Genomic DNA, 19191 nt, shown 5'->3' with positions numbered 1-19191 from the left:
ATGTAGGTCCTTTCTTGGTTTGTCCTTCCGAAATGCAACACCTCACACTTGTCTGCATTAAATTCCATCTGCCATTTTATATCCCATTTTTCCAGCTGGTCCAGATCCCTCTGCAAGCTTTGAAAACCTTCTTTGCTGTTCACAACACCTCCAATCTCAATGTCATCTGCAAACTTACTGACACCAACACTGGACTGCAAGAATAAGACAGTATTCCATTTCTCAGCATCGAGAGCACTCTATGTAAAATCTCATACAAGATAAAATGCTTGTGTATCAGCCACATTGTCACCTGACATTCTCTGATTAATTTTCCTGGAGTTGTGCATGTAGATAGATTGAAGACTGTCAACATGGATCCAATTATACTCATAAGACATTGGTTTTCTTTCACTGTGCATTTAGAGGCAGAATCCCTGACAAAAACTACACATTAAAAAACATCTTTCAAACAGCTTCATTGCTGTGCTGTAGAATCAACCTCGACCTTTCACAATCCATTCATCTTTATAACATCGTGCATCTATTTACAACAGTCCTGACATTTCCCATGTCATTCTGACATGCATAAAAGCAGCTTTATTCACAGATATAGACTGCAGGGTATAATTGAGCTTCAAATTGGTCGACATTCGAGAGTTTAAAACAGGTCAGATTGGATGTCAAAGGGAGAAATTATTCATCCTTTAGACTCATGTTGGCATCAAAAATGCTACCTGGACCAGAAAATAAGTGATCAACTTGCCTTGTATTAATCTTCCTGTCCTTCAAATTTATTTTTTTATTTTTTTACTTCTTTCATATCATAGTTAAGGTGGTCATTGTCAGCTTTCAAGAAATTGAACCAATTACATGAACTTAAACTATAGATTTAGCAGTGTGAAGGTGGAGCAGATTCTTATTTGCAAAAGTTCTAAGTATGTTGCCAAAATGATAATGGGAATATGTCAGCGAAGTCTTACAAGTTACATTCTTTTTAGGGAGAGATGGATGGACAACATTAAATTGTTTGAACAGCATTCACTTTTGAAGCTCTCACAATCATAGAGCTACTTGATAGAGTTTTACAATGATCTAACATTCTAGCCTCTCTTTGCAGGAGCCTCTATTGTATGTCTCATGTTGTGCTCAACCAACAATTAAGAGTCTGCGGTAGTATAGTAAACCTGTCACCATAATCATCTACTGTGACTTCTTGATCCTCTTTGTCCGAAGTCTAAAATAACAAGAGCAACATTTTTTTTTAAATGTAGCTATTCAATAAGGTAACAAGCCCACGAGTCCGGGCCGCCCAATTTACACCAATTAACCTACACCCCTGGTACATTTTGAATGGTGGGAGGAAACTGGAACACCATCACCCTCCCCCCCTCCACCCCGGAGAAAACCCACGCAAACAAGGGGAGAACATACAAACTCCTCAAAGACAACATGGGATTCGAATCCTCGTCCCAATTGCTGGAACTGTAAAAGTGTTGCGCTAACCACTATGCTAACGATGGCGCCCTGTTTCTACCACGGCCTCTGGCCTAAGCAATCTATCATTGTTATTCTAGAATCTTCCTGTTATTTTCGCTCATTTCTTCTACCAAAGATGACTCTACTGTCTAAATTATTCTGCATTAAGTTGTTAAGACAGAATTTATTGTTAATGCTCTGAGGACATTTTACTGTATATATTTGGTAATACTGCTCTTCACCATGAAGTCTTTTAGTCCATGTCAATTTTAATTGTACCCCATTTTACAACCAAGAATTTTCAAAATTACAATTGTACACTCTCTCAATTAATTAGAGTTGCTGTTTAGTAGTATTTTCCCTTTTTAAAAATTACTTAGAGGTCACTTTTGAAAATGATTACTCAGTCCATACCAAAGCAGGCAGCCCATACCAGATCACAATTAATTGTTCATAAATTCTTGTCTTTTTAGCTTTTCTTTTGTTGTCACAAACATAGGCTAAAAGACCAATTATTTTTCTATAAAATGTATTAAATTGCTGAATCAATTCTTGTCGGGAAAAACCAGCAAGGGCCAAGATGCAGTTCAATGCCTGTTGCCACCTTGAATACAATTGATTTTTCCTGTAATTTGAGTTGCTTTGTGATTATATTTGCATCTCATCTCTGACTACAATTCTACATGATGAAGCAGAGAATGTTGTTCAAAAGTAATTTAAGAGACCACAGAGCAGGGCATTCATATTTACTTTCATTAAAATCCAATTGAGCATTAGCACTCCATTTTACATGGGTTTCATTTCACCAGTTAGAGCAATGAACCCGTGAAAATGCCAGATCTCGATGAAGTACTGGGAAGTGTCCAAGAGCTTGTTCAGAAATGACTAGTGACCAACATCAGACATCATTAACTTATCCCTATAAGAAGCCAAAGTCTTCACTTGTTTCATGAAGAAAATAAAATAACAGGCTTAATGACCATCAACCAATCAATCACTTTGATATCTACCATCCCAAAATGCTCTGAGAGGCTGGTCACGACTCACATTAACTCTTGACCACCAGCTAGCCTTCAATTTGCTTCCTGGCCAAACAGATTCACAGCAAATGCCATCCCCCTAGCTCTCCATTCACATGGAACGTTCTGTTCACACTCAACACCTGGATGGCTCGTTAAGAGTAAAATAAAAACACAATGCTGGAGAAGGGGGTGAAGCACGTCTTCAGTCTTTATTCTGACACCTTCCTATTCTTTGCTTGTACCTTGAAGAAGGGCACAGGCCTGAAATGTGGGTAATATATATTTACCTCAGATGGATGCTGCAAGCTGAGCTCCTCCAGCATTTGTGTGTTTTTACAGCAATGCTGGAGAAACTCAGCAAGTCAAACAGTGTACTCTATATGGCAAAGATAAGTATCTATATCTTTGTTATCTAAAGTACACTGTTTGACCAGCTAATTTGTGTTTTTACTTCAATCAAGGTGTCTGCAGACTTTTGTCTTTGATTCTATGTTACATAGAACACTACAGCACAGTACAGCCACTTTGGGGGAATAAACCATCCCTAGCCTGTAACCCTCTATTTTTATTTCATCTATAAGCCTCCCTAAGAATCTCTGAAACACTCCTAATTTTCAGCCTCCATCACCATCCCCAACAAGGCATTCCAGACATCCACAACTCTCTGTGCAAAAAGAAATCACCCCTAATGTCTTCCCAAAACTTCCCTCCCTTCACCTTGTACATATTTCCTCTGATGTTTGCTATTCCGGCCCTGGGAAAATGGTGCTGGCTGTCCACCCTATTTATGCTTCTCAATAAACTTTTAGACCTCTTTTAAGTCTCCTCTCATCCTTCTACACTCCCAAGAAAAAAAGTTCCAGCTCTGCTAACCTTGGCTCATAAAACTTATTTTCCAATCCAGGTAACATCTTGGTAAATCTCCTCTGCACCCTCTCCATAGCATCCACATCCTTTCTATAATGAGGTAACCAGAACTGCACACAAATCTCCAAGTGTGGTCTCACCAGAGATTTGTACAGTTGCAATATGACTTCTCAACTTGTGAACTTAATCCCCTATTAATGAAGGCCAGCATCTCAAAGGCCTTAACTATCCTATCAACCTGTGCAGTGACCTGGAGGAATATATAGATTTAGACCCCAAGGCCCCTGTTCATCCACACTCCTAAGTAACCCCTGTACTCAGCCTTGTGACTGGTCTTTCCAAAATGCATCACCTCACACTTATCCAAATTGAACTCTATCTGCCATTTTTCCACCCAACTCTGTCTATATCCTTTTGTAACCTACGATAACCTTCAGCACAACTCCTCCAACCTTCGTTTCATCTGCAAGCTTCTGCATCTAGGTCACTTATAAAGATCAGAAAGGGTAAGGGTCCCAGAACAGATCACTGTAGAATTCCACTAGTCAATAACCTCCAGGCCAAACACTTTCCTTTCACTGTTACTCTCTGCTTTCTATGTGCAAGGCATTTTTTTTAAATCCACACAGCCAAGGTTGGATGGATCTGAAAAAGTCTCTCATGGGACCTCGTCAAATGCCTTAGCAAAATCCATATAGACCACATCTACTGCTCTACCCTCATCAATCTCCTTTGTTACATCCTCAATTAGACTTGAGGCACAACCTTCTCTTCACAAGAGATGCTAATTATCCTTGAGTAGGCTGTACTTCTCCATATGCTCATAGATCCTATCCTAAGAATCCTCTCCAATAGTTTGCACACCACTGAAGTATGACTCACTAGTCTAGAATTCCCAGGATTCTCCCTATTACCCTTTTTAAACAAGGGGACCACATTTGCCATTCTCCCATATTCCAGCAGCTCCCCTGTGGCCAAAGAGGACTCAAAGATCACAGCCACTGTCCCAGCTATCTCTCCCTCACTTCCCACAGCAGCCTGGGGTATATCACATCCGGTCCTGGTGACTTATCAATCTTAATTTTTTTTAGAAGATCTTTCTTAATCTCAACATTGTCCAGCACACAAGCCTGTTCTATTCTGATCTCACTGTGATCAAGGTCCTTTTCTCTTGTGAACAATGTGAAGCAAAGTATTAATTTAAGACCTCACAACCTCCTCCACCTCCAGGCATGTTGCCTCCTTTACCCTTTAGCAGCCCCACCTTCATTCTCGTCATTCTTCTGTTATTCACATATGCATAGAATGCCTTGAGGGTTCTCTTTAATCCTACATGCCAAGGTCTTCCTGTTTTTTGCTTCCTATATCTAACATATGCTTCCTCCTTCCTCTTGACTAGCTGCCTCACCTGCTTTGTCAACCACAGTTCCCCTTTCCTACTATCTGTTCCCTGTCCCATTGGGACAAACCTGACCTGAACCCAGCACCGGTGGTCACTAAATTACCTCCACATTAGTTCTGTATTTTCATCTTCGAATATCTGTTTTGAAATTACTCCCGCTAGTTCCTGACTCATACCATCCTAATTAGCCTTTCCTCAATTAAACCCTTTCCCATTTTGTCTGCTTTTATTCTTATCCATAGCCATGCTAAAGCTCAGGGAGTTGTGGTCACTCTCAATAAAGTGCTTACCCACTGAACTGCCCACCACCTGACCAGGTTCATTACTCAGAATTAGATCCAATATGGCCTCTCCTCCCATCAGCTGTGTCAGGAATCCTTCTTAGCAACTGTTCGTCGAGTACAGCTCTGCCTCCAATAACATATCTTCTCAATGTTCACACGCAACACCCAGGACTCCTCAAGGATGTATACTCAGTCCCCTACTATACTTCTTCTGCACACATGATTGTACAGCTAAATACAACTCTAACTCCTTCAAATTTGCTGATAACCCCATTGCAGTGGGGGTACATTATCAAATGATAATAAGACAGAATACAGGAATGAGATTTAAAGTCTAGTAGCACGATGCCTAGATAATTACCTCTCTCTCAATATCATTAAAATAAAGATGACTAATGACTTTAGAAGAGAGGGGACAGATGCCATACCTCTGCCCAAATTAATGGACCTGTTCAAAAGAGGAGATAACTTCATGTTCCTTAGGAATAAACGTGTCCAATGACCCGACATGAGACAAGCACGTTGATGTAATGGTATGACACAAAAGCCTCTATTTGCTCAGAAGACCAAGGAAATGTAACAACTTCTACAAGTGCACCATCATATGTATACTGCTGGATACATCACACATTGATGTGGGAGCTGCTCTGCTCCAGTTTGGAAGAAGCCACGGAAGATAGTGAGTGCAGCTTACACAGGGATGGCCAACCTTTTAACTTTTAATTTAGATATACAGCATGCTAACAGGACATTTTGGCCAATGAGACCATGCCAACCAATTAATCTACACCCCTGGTACCTACTTGTGGGCCAAAATGACCTGTTACCCTGCTGTTAAAAGTTGCCCACCCTGGCTTAGAACATGATGCAAACTTCCCTCCCCTCCAAAGACTCCATCTATATCCCCTGCTGCCTATAAAAGGCAGCCATCACAACCTAACACATTCTCTTCTCTCTCTTCACTTTAGGGAGAAGGCTGAAGAGTGTGAAAGCACACACCAACAGGAAAAAAGTCAATTTCTTCCCTGCGGTCATCAGGCTCCTGAATGAACTTAATTAAAGTGTTACCATGCTGCCCTTGTTTGATACTAATTGATCTTCCTTTTCATGCAATCTTGTATAGGAATGATAGTGAGATTAACAAACGTAGTATCAATCAGACAAAATTGGATTAAAAAGACTGGTTGGAAATGTTTTTTTTTAAAAAGTCCATGTGAAGAATCAGACTGGATATTTTAAAATGCTTCTTTCTGAGTTGGGAAGTTGTGATAGTACAGATCTATCACCAATGTATATAGTGTATATAGTTACAGTATCTAGACTGTGCTTACAGCGATTGGCTAAGAGCTTAGCCACGCCTACTGTCTGGGCCTTACAGGGTTGTGTCCCGAGCCAGGTCGGATCATTCCGGACTGGTCGGCCACCTGTGAAGAGCTCCTGTCTTTTGCTAATAAAAGCCTTGGTTTGGATCAACAAGTCTTTGATTCTTTCGACGAGCTCTACAGAAGTTGACTGAAATTCTGTTAACATTAAATAGGTAATACTCAAATCAGGTGACTTTGTCCAGCAAGTTGAAAGTGACATTTTACAAATCTTATAATATTTTAGAAATAAAAAAGGCAATACATGAAATGCAGAATGTACAAACCAAACAATGGACAGCCTAAAGCAATTACAATGTTCTCAGGATTATAAGTCACATATACTTTTTAGGTGTGTGGTGTTCTGATGTTTTGTGTGACCAAATCTTACTTTTGCACAATGTATGAATACTATAGTTTTTGTATTTAGGCGGCAGGGGATTTAAACTATGATAATCTCTAACAGCACTATATTGAGAAGGATGTTTCAACCAATGAGAAGTGACATAAATGATAATTCGTTTCTAATTACCAAAAGTCATTCAAATCTGTCATTAACTCAGTTGAGAAAGGTAAGAGTACCTGACAATAATTCAAGAGATCCAACCTAAAACCATTTCTTTCTGTGACCACATGGTAGTAAACCACTAGGGGAGCCAACTTGCCACTTGATTAAAGTGGTGACATTTACACACATGGTCCTACATGTTCATGCATTTTCGAGATTGACATCCTAACAAACTATACCAAACATTTCTGGTGAATGTTCAACCTGAAATGTTAATCCTGTTCCTCAGCCACAGAAGGTGTCTAACCTGAGTACTTTTTATTTTCAAATATTTTTTACTTTGATCTCTGTTCAGTATTTTAAGACAAAAGAGAATTACGTTATTGCATGCAGTACCATGGTTAGTTTTTAAAAAATGGTGCTGTTTCTCTCTTGAAGATGAGGTTTTTTGCTGTAAATTCCTCACCCCCAAAGTGCTTTGTACAATTTCCTTTTACAATCAGTTGCAATGTGAGCATCCAGATTTTTCAAGCAATGTTCCCCATCAAAATAAATGAATGGTAACATAATTTATTCTATTTTTGATGTTCAATTCCATTGTCTCACTTCTAAAGAGCAGATTGAACTTAAGGGCAGAAAACTAGTGAAGCCACACTTGAAGCATTGTGTGCAATTCTACATTTTCAGAAATGATATACTGGCTTTGGGAGTAGTGCAGAGGAGGTTCATCAGGTTGATTCCAGAGATGAGAGGATTGAGCAATGAGGACAGATTAAGTCACTTGGGATTATGCTCACTGGTGGAGACTAGAACTAGGAGATACTGCCTCAAGATTCAGGCAAGTAGATTTAGGGCAGAGATGAGGAAGATCTACATTTCCCAGAGAGGAATTAATCTACGTAATTTCCTGCCCAAGTCATCAGAGGAAGCTGCCTCATTAAATATAATTTAAGACACATCTTGATAATTTTTTACAGATCAGGGGAATTAAGGATTATGGGAGAAAAGGCAGATCAGAGGAGCTGAGCACATGAAATAGTGGAGCAGGTTCAATGGGCCAGTTGGCATATGCCTGTTTGTATTTCTAAATCAGTGGTTCTCAACCTTTTTCTTTCCACTCACATACCGCTCTAAGTATTCCCTATGTCATAGCTGCTCTGTGATTAGCAAGAGATTGCTTAAGGTGGTATGTGGGTGGAAAGAAAAAGTTTGAAAACCAGAGTTTTAAATTTCACCTAATTGGCTCGTTATGTGCACGGTTTCACAATCCAAAGGAAATGGGCCAATAGCAATTTTTCTCAAGCAAAATATTTCACTAACAATTAGGTCTAGAGCAGTGATTGTCAACCTTCCCTTCCTACTCACATAAGCAATCCCTTACTAATCACAAAGCACCAATGGCACAGGGATGACTTAAAGTGATATGTGAGTGGAAAGAAAAAGGTTGAGAACCACTGCTCTAAATAGTTTTAAATTTAATTATTTTTATTCAAATTTAGACATACAACCCAGTAACAGGCCCTTTTGGCTCATGAACCTGTGCCGCCCAATTACACCCAATTGATCTCCAACCCCCAGTACATTTCTAATGGGAGGAATCTGGAGCCCCCGGAGGTGACCCACGCAGACACAGGGAGAACGTACTAACTCCTTACAGACAGTGTGGAATTCAAACCCCTGTCCTAATCTCTGGCGCATAACGGCATTGCGCTAACCGCTACGCTAACCATGCCGCCCTCTGTTCTAAATAGAATGTTCTAAATAGAATAATCTTTCTGACTTTTCCTATCATGCTTAGTTGAGGGATTCAAGCCATACCCCACAAATTAAGACCTACTCATTCAACCTCAAAATGTTTTTATTCATAATTTTTTTTAAAAAATGGATTAAAATTTTCACACCCACTAGTGAAACCATTCGCAGATCATGGAACCCAGCTAGATCACCCCAAGCACTGGTCGAGACCACACTTTGTTCTGCATTCCAACAATCTAATCGATACCAAAGAATCAAGTGGATGCATTTCTTGATTTTTTCTTAATTAAAAAAAATACACTTGCTGGATATCTGAAACAAAAATAGAAAATGATCAAATCTGTCTGCAGACCAGGAAGTGGAAGTGAAAACAAAATGCTGGAGAAACTTAGCAGGACAAACAATGCACTTTCTATAGCAAAGACACATAACCAACGTTTCGGGCTTGAACCCTTCATCAAGGGCAAGATATACTTGAAGGGCTCAAGTCCGAAATGTTGGTTATATCTTAGCGGCCCCACACACGAAGATGTGGACCGGCCCACAAAATAGCCAACAAACGCGGCGTCCTTGCAGACCTCGGGGTGACACCAACTGTCATCCCAGGTGACCTCCCGCATTGCAGGAAGACAGCGAGCTGTGGCGGGAACGCTGGCCAATCCCAGGCCGGGGCTGTGATGACCTGACGTCAGTGCCTGGGGCCCATGTGAATGTGACGACCAGTGCAATTAAACCAGCCTCAACTTCAAGGCTTTGTGCGTGCATGTCATTTTTCTCCATACCTTCTAGCGTGAACACTATGATGTTTGACCTGCTTAGTTTCTCCAGCATTGTGTTTTTACTTCAGCCACAGTTGCTAACTTGCTAACCCTGCTTCCTTTCCATAGATGCTGCCTAACCGGCTAAATATTTCCAACATTTTCTGTTCCTGCTGTTTAGTTGATTTGATGAAACTTAGGCAATGTACAGTACAACTCCAATTATCCAGAATGGTTGGGACTGGGCCTATTTAGCATAAACAGTTTTTTCAGAGAACTGGTCATTTTAAAGAACAGCCCAGTAGCAACAGCAAATTACTTGCAACAGTCTTTGTACAACAACAAACAACAAGGTAAGGCTTTTTAAGCATTAAAACAAAGTTTAATTCTCACCAAAAAAAATGCTGGCCACTGCCGATTACCAACACTTCCCCACCAAGGTCCTGCTCGTGCCGGGAGCCCAAGGGTCCCGCTCCTTCCCAGGAGCTTGAGGTCCCCTGCGCTGCTGCCGGCACTGGGGGCCCAAGGTCCACTGTGCTACTGCCACCACCAGAACCCTGACTTTCCCTGCTCTGCTGCTGCCGCTGGGAGCCCAATGTCCCCAGTCAGTTCGACTCTAAAAATATTTTGGATAACTGAGGATTTTGGATAATTGGAGTTGTACTGTACTTTGTCATTTTGATCACTGCACTCCCTCCAGTTTTATGTTTCTTTTTTCATTGCCACTCCCAGCTTCTACCAAAGAAGTTATGTATGATGGAGTGCTGACCACCTGAACTCAATTCTGCTCCCTGCCAGCCAAGGTTTGCTCCACATCCCAAAAATGTTCACAATATTGTCTTCTTATAGCACAAGGGCAAAAAGAAAAGCCCAATGGGAAGAACAGTATAGTCATATTTTAAAAGATCACTAATCTTGATGTGCTTCTCTTAACATCAGTGACACAAAGATTTCTGGGTGGATGATTCTTTTCCTGGCCCAGAGAAGCAAATTACATCCTCAAATCACAGTTTTTTACTGAAATATAAAAACAGGCAAGAAAAAAAACACATGCATTCATAAAATATCTTCCATGATCTTTATATAACCTGTAAATATCTTTAGTCTGGTCATATTCTAATGAAGAAACATGGCAAAAAGTTGCATGATATGCATATCATCAGATAACCTACTTTAATTGAGGCATAAAATTTGTTTAAAAATAATGTGAGAGGAACCTTTGTAGAGAAGTTTGATGAACAAAGAGGTCCACTGCCAGAGCTTCATGTTTCATTGGAAAAATGGAAAGAAAACAAATATTGCATTTATTTAAAGCCCCACTGTATTTTGAAGCAATGTGGATAAATCTAAATGCATCAAAGTCAACACTTACAGAACAAGTGTTCAACAAAATCCTGAGGGAAGAAAGGCACCATTGGATCTTTTGTATCCACGTGTTAGTTCGATGAGATTTAGCTTTCTCCCTCCTTCAAAAGTTGTCCACAATACAAACCTTCACTTAGTTTGCTTGGAAATATTAGCCATAAGATCCCAGGAACAAATTAGTGACATAGTAGAGCAGAAGCTGCACGAGTGCCAAGCATTAGGTGTGGAATCCAGTCAAAGCTCTCTGCCACTGCAAGCACCGCTAGGAGTGCAGATCATAGAAGCCTCAGGAAATCATTCCTATTATGGCATTAGCACGTACATACACTTGCCAAAAGAACTACGTTAATGACACCACTGTCATCAATAGAATCCAGGGCATACACAAGTACAAATTCAGGAGTTTGTGTACTGTCAGTCTCCAGTGTGCCATATTGAAATTAATGATAAGTACCAGCCCACATCAGAGACAACACAACACAGCCGCCTGACTCAGTCAAAATTTCAATCGGCTCCATTTTTCAGGATTTGAAAAACAAATAAAATGTTTTAATTGAGGCTGAGCACAAAAAGCCCTCAGTCTCACATTGCATGTGCAGGCACATTTTCAAGCTCGGAAAAAATTGTAGTTGCCAATACGTGACAGTAGCAACCAAGGCAGCTCAGAAGACTGATATAAACAGCATCCCAGCCATTTAACCAAGCAGTTCGTGCTTCATTTGTGCCTCCTTCCCTCAACTTTTCGTCTAGCCCCTTCTGAAGTTTTCTAGTAATCAATCCTCTGCATCTTTATTTTATCTTATTTTCCATTATAAATACCTGTTTTAAGCTCAATTAATCCTTGCTCTTTCTACACAAATAGGTTTCTCATGATTTCCTTCTTACATTTTTGGTAAATATAAACATGGCTTGCAGTTTTGGACTCCACCACCCTATTGCAAGCAAAGCACCTTCTCCAAAAGTTTTCCCTTTTGTGAAAAGAATGCCTCCCTATGTTTGCTACATGTCTCTCCCACAGAGACTTAATCTTTCAAGGTGCGGGTCCATTCTTGGAAAACCTATTCTGTGCCTTCTCCAGTACCCTGTAATATGAAATACACAAATCTAAATCAATGACAAACAAATCTTTTAAGTGCTTGAGTCCCAATTTAAGTTATTGGCAGTAATGTTCAATGCATTATTTAAATTTATAAAAGCACAGAGTGAAAGGGAAAATAGAAAACATTATCCATTCAACAGCAAGTTTCTGCTTGCCATACAAACAACTGATCCTCTCCACTGCTTCAAATTCCTGTCTTTTTGCAACTTCTTGTTTTGACATGTTTGCCAGCTAAGAAACGATGTGTAGAACTCGAGAGCAGGAATCAACAGCCAATATATCTTCCTACCACAGTCAACAATGCTGATGCAGTAACATGTTACAAGCTTTCAGGCCACCATTAGAAAATAACTTTTGTTTTTCCAAATTTGTGGTCAAAAATCTTCCAAAGAAATCTCTGATACACAAAATCAAAACACTGTACTTTCATTCCAAATGAATATTGCCTGTTTGGAGATACTGGGGACATGCAGGTTTATTACGATAATAAGGATTCCTCCAAAAATGGCACCAAAGTCCATGAGCAACAACCATGGGCATACATCATTAGCAGGAATGGCTGTAATTTTCCAACAGTTACAGTATAAAAACACAAAGCCATACAACCCATTATTTCAGTGGGTTCAAAGTCAGATCAGTGGATCTCAAATCAAATATGCACTCTTATCTACTACCTTCTCCAACATTGATAATTTAAAAGCCACTATCCAAATCTTTTCAAGCAATTCATGGACAGTTTCACTGCAGGTTGCGGCAAAAAAATGTCTAACTTCTAATCAAACTGTAAAGTCACAGCACAGTTATCACAACACAACGCAACCCAGGTTTGAATCCAGTGCTGTCGGTAAGGAGTTTGTACTTTCTTCTGGTGTCTGTGTGAGTTTCCTCCAGATGCTCTGGTTTCCCTCCACCTGTCAAACATATGGGGGTTGTAGGTTAATTGGGTGGCGTGGGCTGGAAGGGCCTGTAACTGAATTTTACTATCCAAATTCAAGATTTTAAACTGAAATTTAGCCTTTCCCAACTTCTGGCGCTTTCTTGATATTGTTTAAAATGCCAATTAAATGTTTGCAGCACTTATAACCCATCTTAACCTCAAAACCCTTTATTGGTCAGCTCAAATCTTTCCAACACAAGAGAAAGAAAATGTTTAGATCAGCAAGGTCCCAAGGGCACAGGGACAAGAGATTACCATCACATTCACCACTTTAATCATTTATTTCCTGCAACATATACATACTATTTACAAGATGTACAGCAGTACTTTGTCAATGCTTATTCAACAGGCAACAGTCTCCACTCCACTGCAGTCATCTCTAGGACAACGGGCCTGGTGGATGATGTTCCTGGTACAGGAAGGATCTGACTGGGAGGGCTCCTCTCACTGTCAGCCAAGCCAAGTCCTGGTGCTTGTTTGTGAGCCCTGGTGATGAGGCATTCTGCCAGATGACCTGGACGGTCTACTCGGGGAACCATCCCACCGGGTCCATCGAGTCCTCGTTTCTCAGTTTCTGCAGGACGTTCCAAGGCCTGATGGCCTTGCGGTCGAAGATGTGGTTCTGGAAAAGATTTTCCTCAAAGGATAGGTTGTGTGGTTTAAACCTATTGATTTGTCATGATCTGGTTATGGTATTTGACCTTTTTGAAGCTGCTCAATACAACATCTCAGTGGATCATCCTCTACTTGTACTAACATTAGGAAAGATTCACAATCAGAAGTGTCAAATCAGTGCAGCAAAATGACCATTTTTTGCAAGTTCAGCCACTGTTGCATGATGGAAATTTCTTTACCCCCCCCCCAAAAAAAAACACTGCAAGGCAATGTACTGTACAAGTACCCATCTTTTCTGTTTGGTACTTGGTTATACGCATAAACAATCCATGAGCAATTCTTCAACTAGCATTCTCACAGTATCTCCACATTTCTTTCTCTCCCAACAACATATATCCAGCTCTTCTTGCTTCTTTTTTCAACTTTCCCACTGCTTTTACATCAGTGGTTTGTAATCTTTTTTTCCCATTCACATACCACTTTAAGTAATCCCTTACTAACCATCGAGCACCTATGCAATAAGATGCCAGGGTAAGGGATTATTTAAGGCAGTATGTGAGTCGGGAAAAAGGTTGAAAACCACTGTCTTCCACCATCTTGCCTGAAGCTTGCTTGCTGCTTGCACCTACCACCTGTAATATTCATCACTTTCCTCTTTGATCTACCAACAGTAGCCACCTTTCTCTAATTAGGTTCCTCCACTTCCCATCACCCTACCTTCTTTTAGAAACCTCTTCAAGCATGCCCTCAGTCCCCCATCCAAGACATTCAGTTTCTTCCTGCCCTGAAACATGCAGCATCTGTGGAGAGAGAAAAAGATTTCACACTTTAGGTTGATGACCTTCCATCATCTTGACCCAAAACACTAGGACAAATTCATTCTCCACAGATAATGCCCCATCATCTGAATAATTCCAGGCTTCTATTATCTGGACATTTTGGGGTTTTTTTTGATGTTGCTGAATGGCTGTATTAGACTATTTGCAAATACAGATGAAGAACTTTTACTTGATTTGTGGAGTAGCTGCAAATGCAGGGTTGATAAAATATTAATCACTATTCTGCAAGTTGTTTGCAGCTAATCTTCCTCCATGAAAGAATCACTGATTTACAGCAGGGGTGTCAAACTCAAATTCACAGAGGACCAAAATTAAAAACTTGGACTAAGTCGTGGGCCAAACTAAATATTTATTGAAAATTTTCAACAACATATGCATGTTTTCTCTTCTTTCAACATATGTAATGTTAAACTTTTTCTTATTAAAATAAATGTTTAATAATAGTTTTGGTTAAACTCTTTCCAGAAGAAGCATTAACAAATGAGAAATAAAATATTCAATAAATAATATTTCTCTATAGCCTTTAAGCTCCTTTTAAATGTATTTTTTTTCACAAGCCAACAAGTCAAAAGAATAACAACTTGCTTCAATGACAAACAGGTTTGTCTTTTAAAATGATGAACATATAGTCTGCCTCCCAGCTGTCTTGAAAGGTCCTGTTTTCTGTCTTTCGTTTGGCCATTTTTCATAAGGGATTTATTACGTGTGAGTTGGGCGACAGGTCGCAGATGCCAATGAAAGTAAAGAGAGGAGGTGGGGGCGATTAGCAGGCTGACGGGCCGGCGCCAACGCATTTGCAAAGCATTCTGGGATTTGTAGTATTAGCTGTGCTTACGCTATACTGGTGCGGCAGCCAGCGGGCCGGCTCTAATATATATTTGATATGATCTTGCGGGCCAAATATAATTATATCACAGGCCAAATTTGTCCCATGGGCCTGAGTTTGACATGTGTGATTTACAGGTTGCAATTCTGATCATTGGACATTGAAGAATTTGTTTCCTGGATACTTTTGGGTGCATTTTATGGATTTTAGGCTGCTGCTCAAGAAAACCATCTTAAAAAATTTTTGATCATGTACCATTTATTTTTAGATTATAACCTATTTTTGTGATTTCCTGTCATATTTTAATATTGCCCTCAAAGCAAGCTGTTTTGGTCGGTCTATGCATGCCTCGGTATGCACTCAGTGCAGGTACTATGCAAATGTTGTCTTAGGCCTGGCATGCTTAGTCAGGATAGATGCAGAAAGGCTCTAAATGCACCTCCCCTATACAGATGCTCTACATTACATTAATATAGACAGAATACATGTTGATGAACATTTTCTTCCAGCAATAGCATAGTGAGTGAACTTAACAATAGCATTTATTGTCTTCAGGAAGATTCAATACAGCAGAAATATCTTGTCAATGTCACAACAGCTGTGATACATTCTTTTATATTTGTGGCAAGCATACACTTAATGCTTAAAGGTGCAGCAGGACTGCCTATGAGCTCTACATTGGTTGTAAAATTGGTGACCAAGACAGACCCTGGGCTCCTCACATTTGTTGTGCAATCAATCCAAGACCTTGGCTCAAAGGTACATTATGCTTAATTCAATAAACGTTTATTTAATGTTTCTCCAACTTCCTAAAAACTTTCTGAAATTGTCTTTATGCTCAGCTTGAAGATGTCTATCATAATCCCCATTTTCTTTTCAGGAAGAAAACCTTTTGAAAAAATGTGTTGTCCAGTCTAATCAGTAGTCTTACCCAAAAGCATGGCTTTTAACATCAATGAAACCACTGTGCATACCTTCACACTGCAGGACCACCTCATTTGAAACTCAATGAGGTATCAAAAGGTATGAGAGCAACAGGAGACTCAACACAGAATTCAATCTTGAGAATGACAGACAGAGCAAAAATAATTTCCCCAATGAAACTGATCAATTGCTGGCTTCAAAGGACGAATGAGATTTAATGAGAAGAAAATTATTCCAGCAACAATTCAGTTAAACACTACGCTCTTATTGGAAATGTCTTCAGTGGAAATGTCACCTTGAAATCTAAATAAGGATGAAATGCTTCAGCAGTGAGCCATGGGGACTCATTTTACATACAAAAACACATACAAATTCTGCTGAACAGAGAGCATCAGTGCCTGCAGACAGCAAATAAGATGTCTGTAGAAGTGCATCTGCAGTCTGTGGCAATATATTGAGCATACCCAGTAGTGACATCCTACATTTTAATTCCGAGCAAACGGAGAATAACCACATATGGTAATTGAGCCTATATCAGAATAATTGTCATTGCTTGCTTTGAACCGCACAGTGGCATACACGAAGCAAAGCTTAGCTTTTGATTAAATTCCTTTGCCTTCAGTAAAAGCCCAAAACAAGAATGTTGTAGAGTCCATCACTTTACACAAGAAACAAGGGTCAGAATACAATGTACAGGCTTCAATTTTATAATCTTTTCTCTTCCTGTGCATCACCTTTGACAATGCTAAATGACACCATTCCTGAATCACCATTCTTAACACACAAGCCCGATTGTGACTTGATATCACATGCACGTACACAATTTTCCTCCAAAGGAAACTCACTAGATTGTGACTTTGAGGGTGAAGCCCAGCAGTTTGACCCAAGGCCAAGAGTAGATCCCGGACGAAATCAAGAACTTCACTGCAGTCCAGGAATAACATTTGAGGTTTCATTTTAACTTGGTTAAATACTGCAAGTGTAAGCTTATTTATAATCTTCCCAATTGTCATGCAAAACCCGGCTACCTATGCTCAATTTATTTTAACATCCAGCACCGTAACAGGCCATTTCGGTCCACGAGCCCACACCACCCAATTATACTTAATTGGCCAACAAACCCCAATACAGGAGGAAGCTAGAGCCCCTGGGGAAAACCCAAGCAGACATGCGGAGAACGTTCAAACTCTTTACAGACAATGATGGATTCAACCCGGTCCCGATTGCTGGCAATGTAAAGGTGTTGCGCTAACTGCTATGCCAACCATGAGAGGAAAGATTATTTGAGGCAGTTATGTATGGCAGATAAATGCAACAGAACAGCAGGTGCCTAGTATATGACTGAGAAGGCAAAGGCTAAAGAAAAGCTATGAAGTTTGCCCGTCAGGGTCTGCCTTTTCATTCTACTCTTTGGTCAGATCAATGATCTTTCAATTGTTGCTTCTTTTTTTAATTTTTTTTATTTTTCACACTATGAACCATATCAATCAAAATACACACAAACATTTCCCTATTGAGTGGCACAGAATCCAATCTTGAGAATGACAGACTGAGCATTTTCTTCCCTTTATCCCCTCTCCCTCCTTCCTACTCCCCTCCAAACCCATTAAATATTCAACATATACAATACAATGTCATCACACAATGAAAATAAACAAGAAAATTGTGTCATCTACTTTTACACACTGGATCAGGTCATTTTGTCTTCTTCCCATTTTATCATTTTAGGGGGTGGAGGTCCGCAGTAAGCCCTCTCTGTTGTGTTCCATGTACGGTTCCCAAATTTGTTCAAATCATGTGACTTTATTTTTTAAATTATATGCTATTTTTTCCAATGGAATATATTTACTCACTTCTATGTACAGTTGCTTCTTGAATGTACAACCCAGCTGTGACAGACATGACTCAAAAGACCAGATGCCTACTGCTGCTCCAAAGTTTTAATTCTCTTAAGGAATGCATCTCTACATTATATTGAATTTCTCTTAAGGAATGCATCTCTACATTATATTGAATTTCAGCATTGAGAATTAATCAAGACAAGGAGTTGGTGCATTGGAGACTCAATAGTCTCCATCATCTTTTGGGTAGCTTGCTAAAGTGCCTTCAAAAGCATGAGCCAAGATCATCTCTTTCACACAGTAATGGATTTACCAAGTCTCTCCAGTATTTTGTGCTTCTTTTTATTTTTAAACTTGCAATTGCAATTCACTTCCTGTGCCAACACCTCCTCACAGATGTCAGTGTAACAATATAGACTTCTTCACAAAGTTAGTGGATTTATTTTATAATAAGTGTAAGATGTTCTTTTTATGTCATCCCGTTTCCTGCTTTTCGCCGAGGGACCAGTAACAAACTACTGCATGTACATTCCATTCTGAACGAGCAATTCTGAATCTCAATTTTTAAAGATCAAGCATCATAAAGGAGATAAAAATAAAGGAAAGAGCTTGTTGCAAGAGAGATGAACAAAAGGGAATGAGGAAAGAAAGGGGATAAAATAGTAAAAGGGACGAGAGATAAAGAGATTCAGAAATAGCTTGTGTTATTAGCAGCTCCTGATACAGTATACATTTGAAATCACAGTTATCATCCAAACACTAACAAATTAGAATCAAAACCACAGTAATATTACAGCACTCCTGCATACAATTATCTGAAGATCAATCATTCTAGGTCATTGTTGCAAGAATTTGGTATGTACAGTATTATCCATTACTACCACTGCACACACAGCTTACTCTCAACTTCCCTGATGATCGGTAGCATAGATCTTTAAACTAACCAGATCGGGTCATTACAATTTCACCAGCCAAGAACCTTCTGAGTAGAATTCCTCAGAATTAGATTCCACCTTTCCAAGTTGCTTGTAGAGATCATTTTGTTGGTCATACACCAAGAATCTTTGCTCTCACAATAGAGGCTCTCAGATTTGCACTATTAGCCCATGGCAGACAGAAATAAAGCAATGGTCACCATGTGGCAGCCCACTCACTATCGAGCGAAACCGGCTTCCAAAAGTGTGGTCGCACGTCAGCAGGGAGACCAGCTCCCAAGAAGGCACTAGTCCCTCTTCATCAAGGAGAGAAAGCCTGTGTGCGGTAAGAGTCCTTTATATGGACCAATGACGTTCTTTCTGCCGAGAGTAATGGAAACGGAAATCGTATAAGC

General features: G+C 39.8%; 1 protein-coding gene across 7 annotated transcripts in view; it reads right to left on the bottom strand.

Moving 5' to 3' along the window:
• Window positions 1–19191, bottom strand: part of LOC138741375 (phosphatase and actin regulator 4-like) — a 155135-nt gene that overhangs the window by 85835 nt on the left and 50109 nt on the right. For 3 of the 7 annotated variants that reach the window (XM_069895345.1, XM_069895346.1, XM_069895344.1), the window contains one exon: window positions 14149–14231. The exons of 3 other annotated variants lie outside the window; for them this stretch is intronic. In XM_069895345.1, coding sequence (XP_069751446.1) covers window positions 14149–14224 — 76 coding nt within the window. In that variant the 5' untranslated portion in view covers window positions 14225–14231. Of the gene's footprint in view, window positions 1–14148; window positions 14236–19191 lie in introns of those variants that run through there. One more of the 7 variants, XM_069895350.1, reaches the window with a different exon arrangement.

Source organism: Narcine bancroftii, chromosome 8 (genome assembly GCF_036971445.1).
Source record: "Narcine bancroftii isolate sNarBan1 chromosome 8, sNarBan1.hap1, whole genome shotgun sequence".
Taxonomy (NCBI): domain Eukaryota; kingdom Metazoa; phylum Chordata; class Chondrichthyes; order Torpediniformes; family Narcinidae; genus Narcine; species Narcine bancroftii.
Note: the sequence above shows the minus strand (reverse complement) of the source record. Positions and strands in the feature narration are given on the sequence as shown.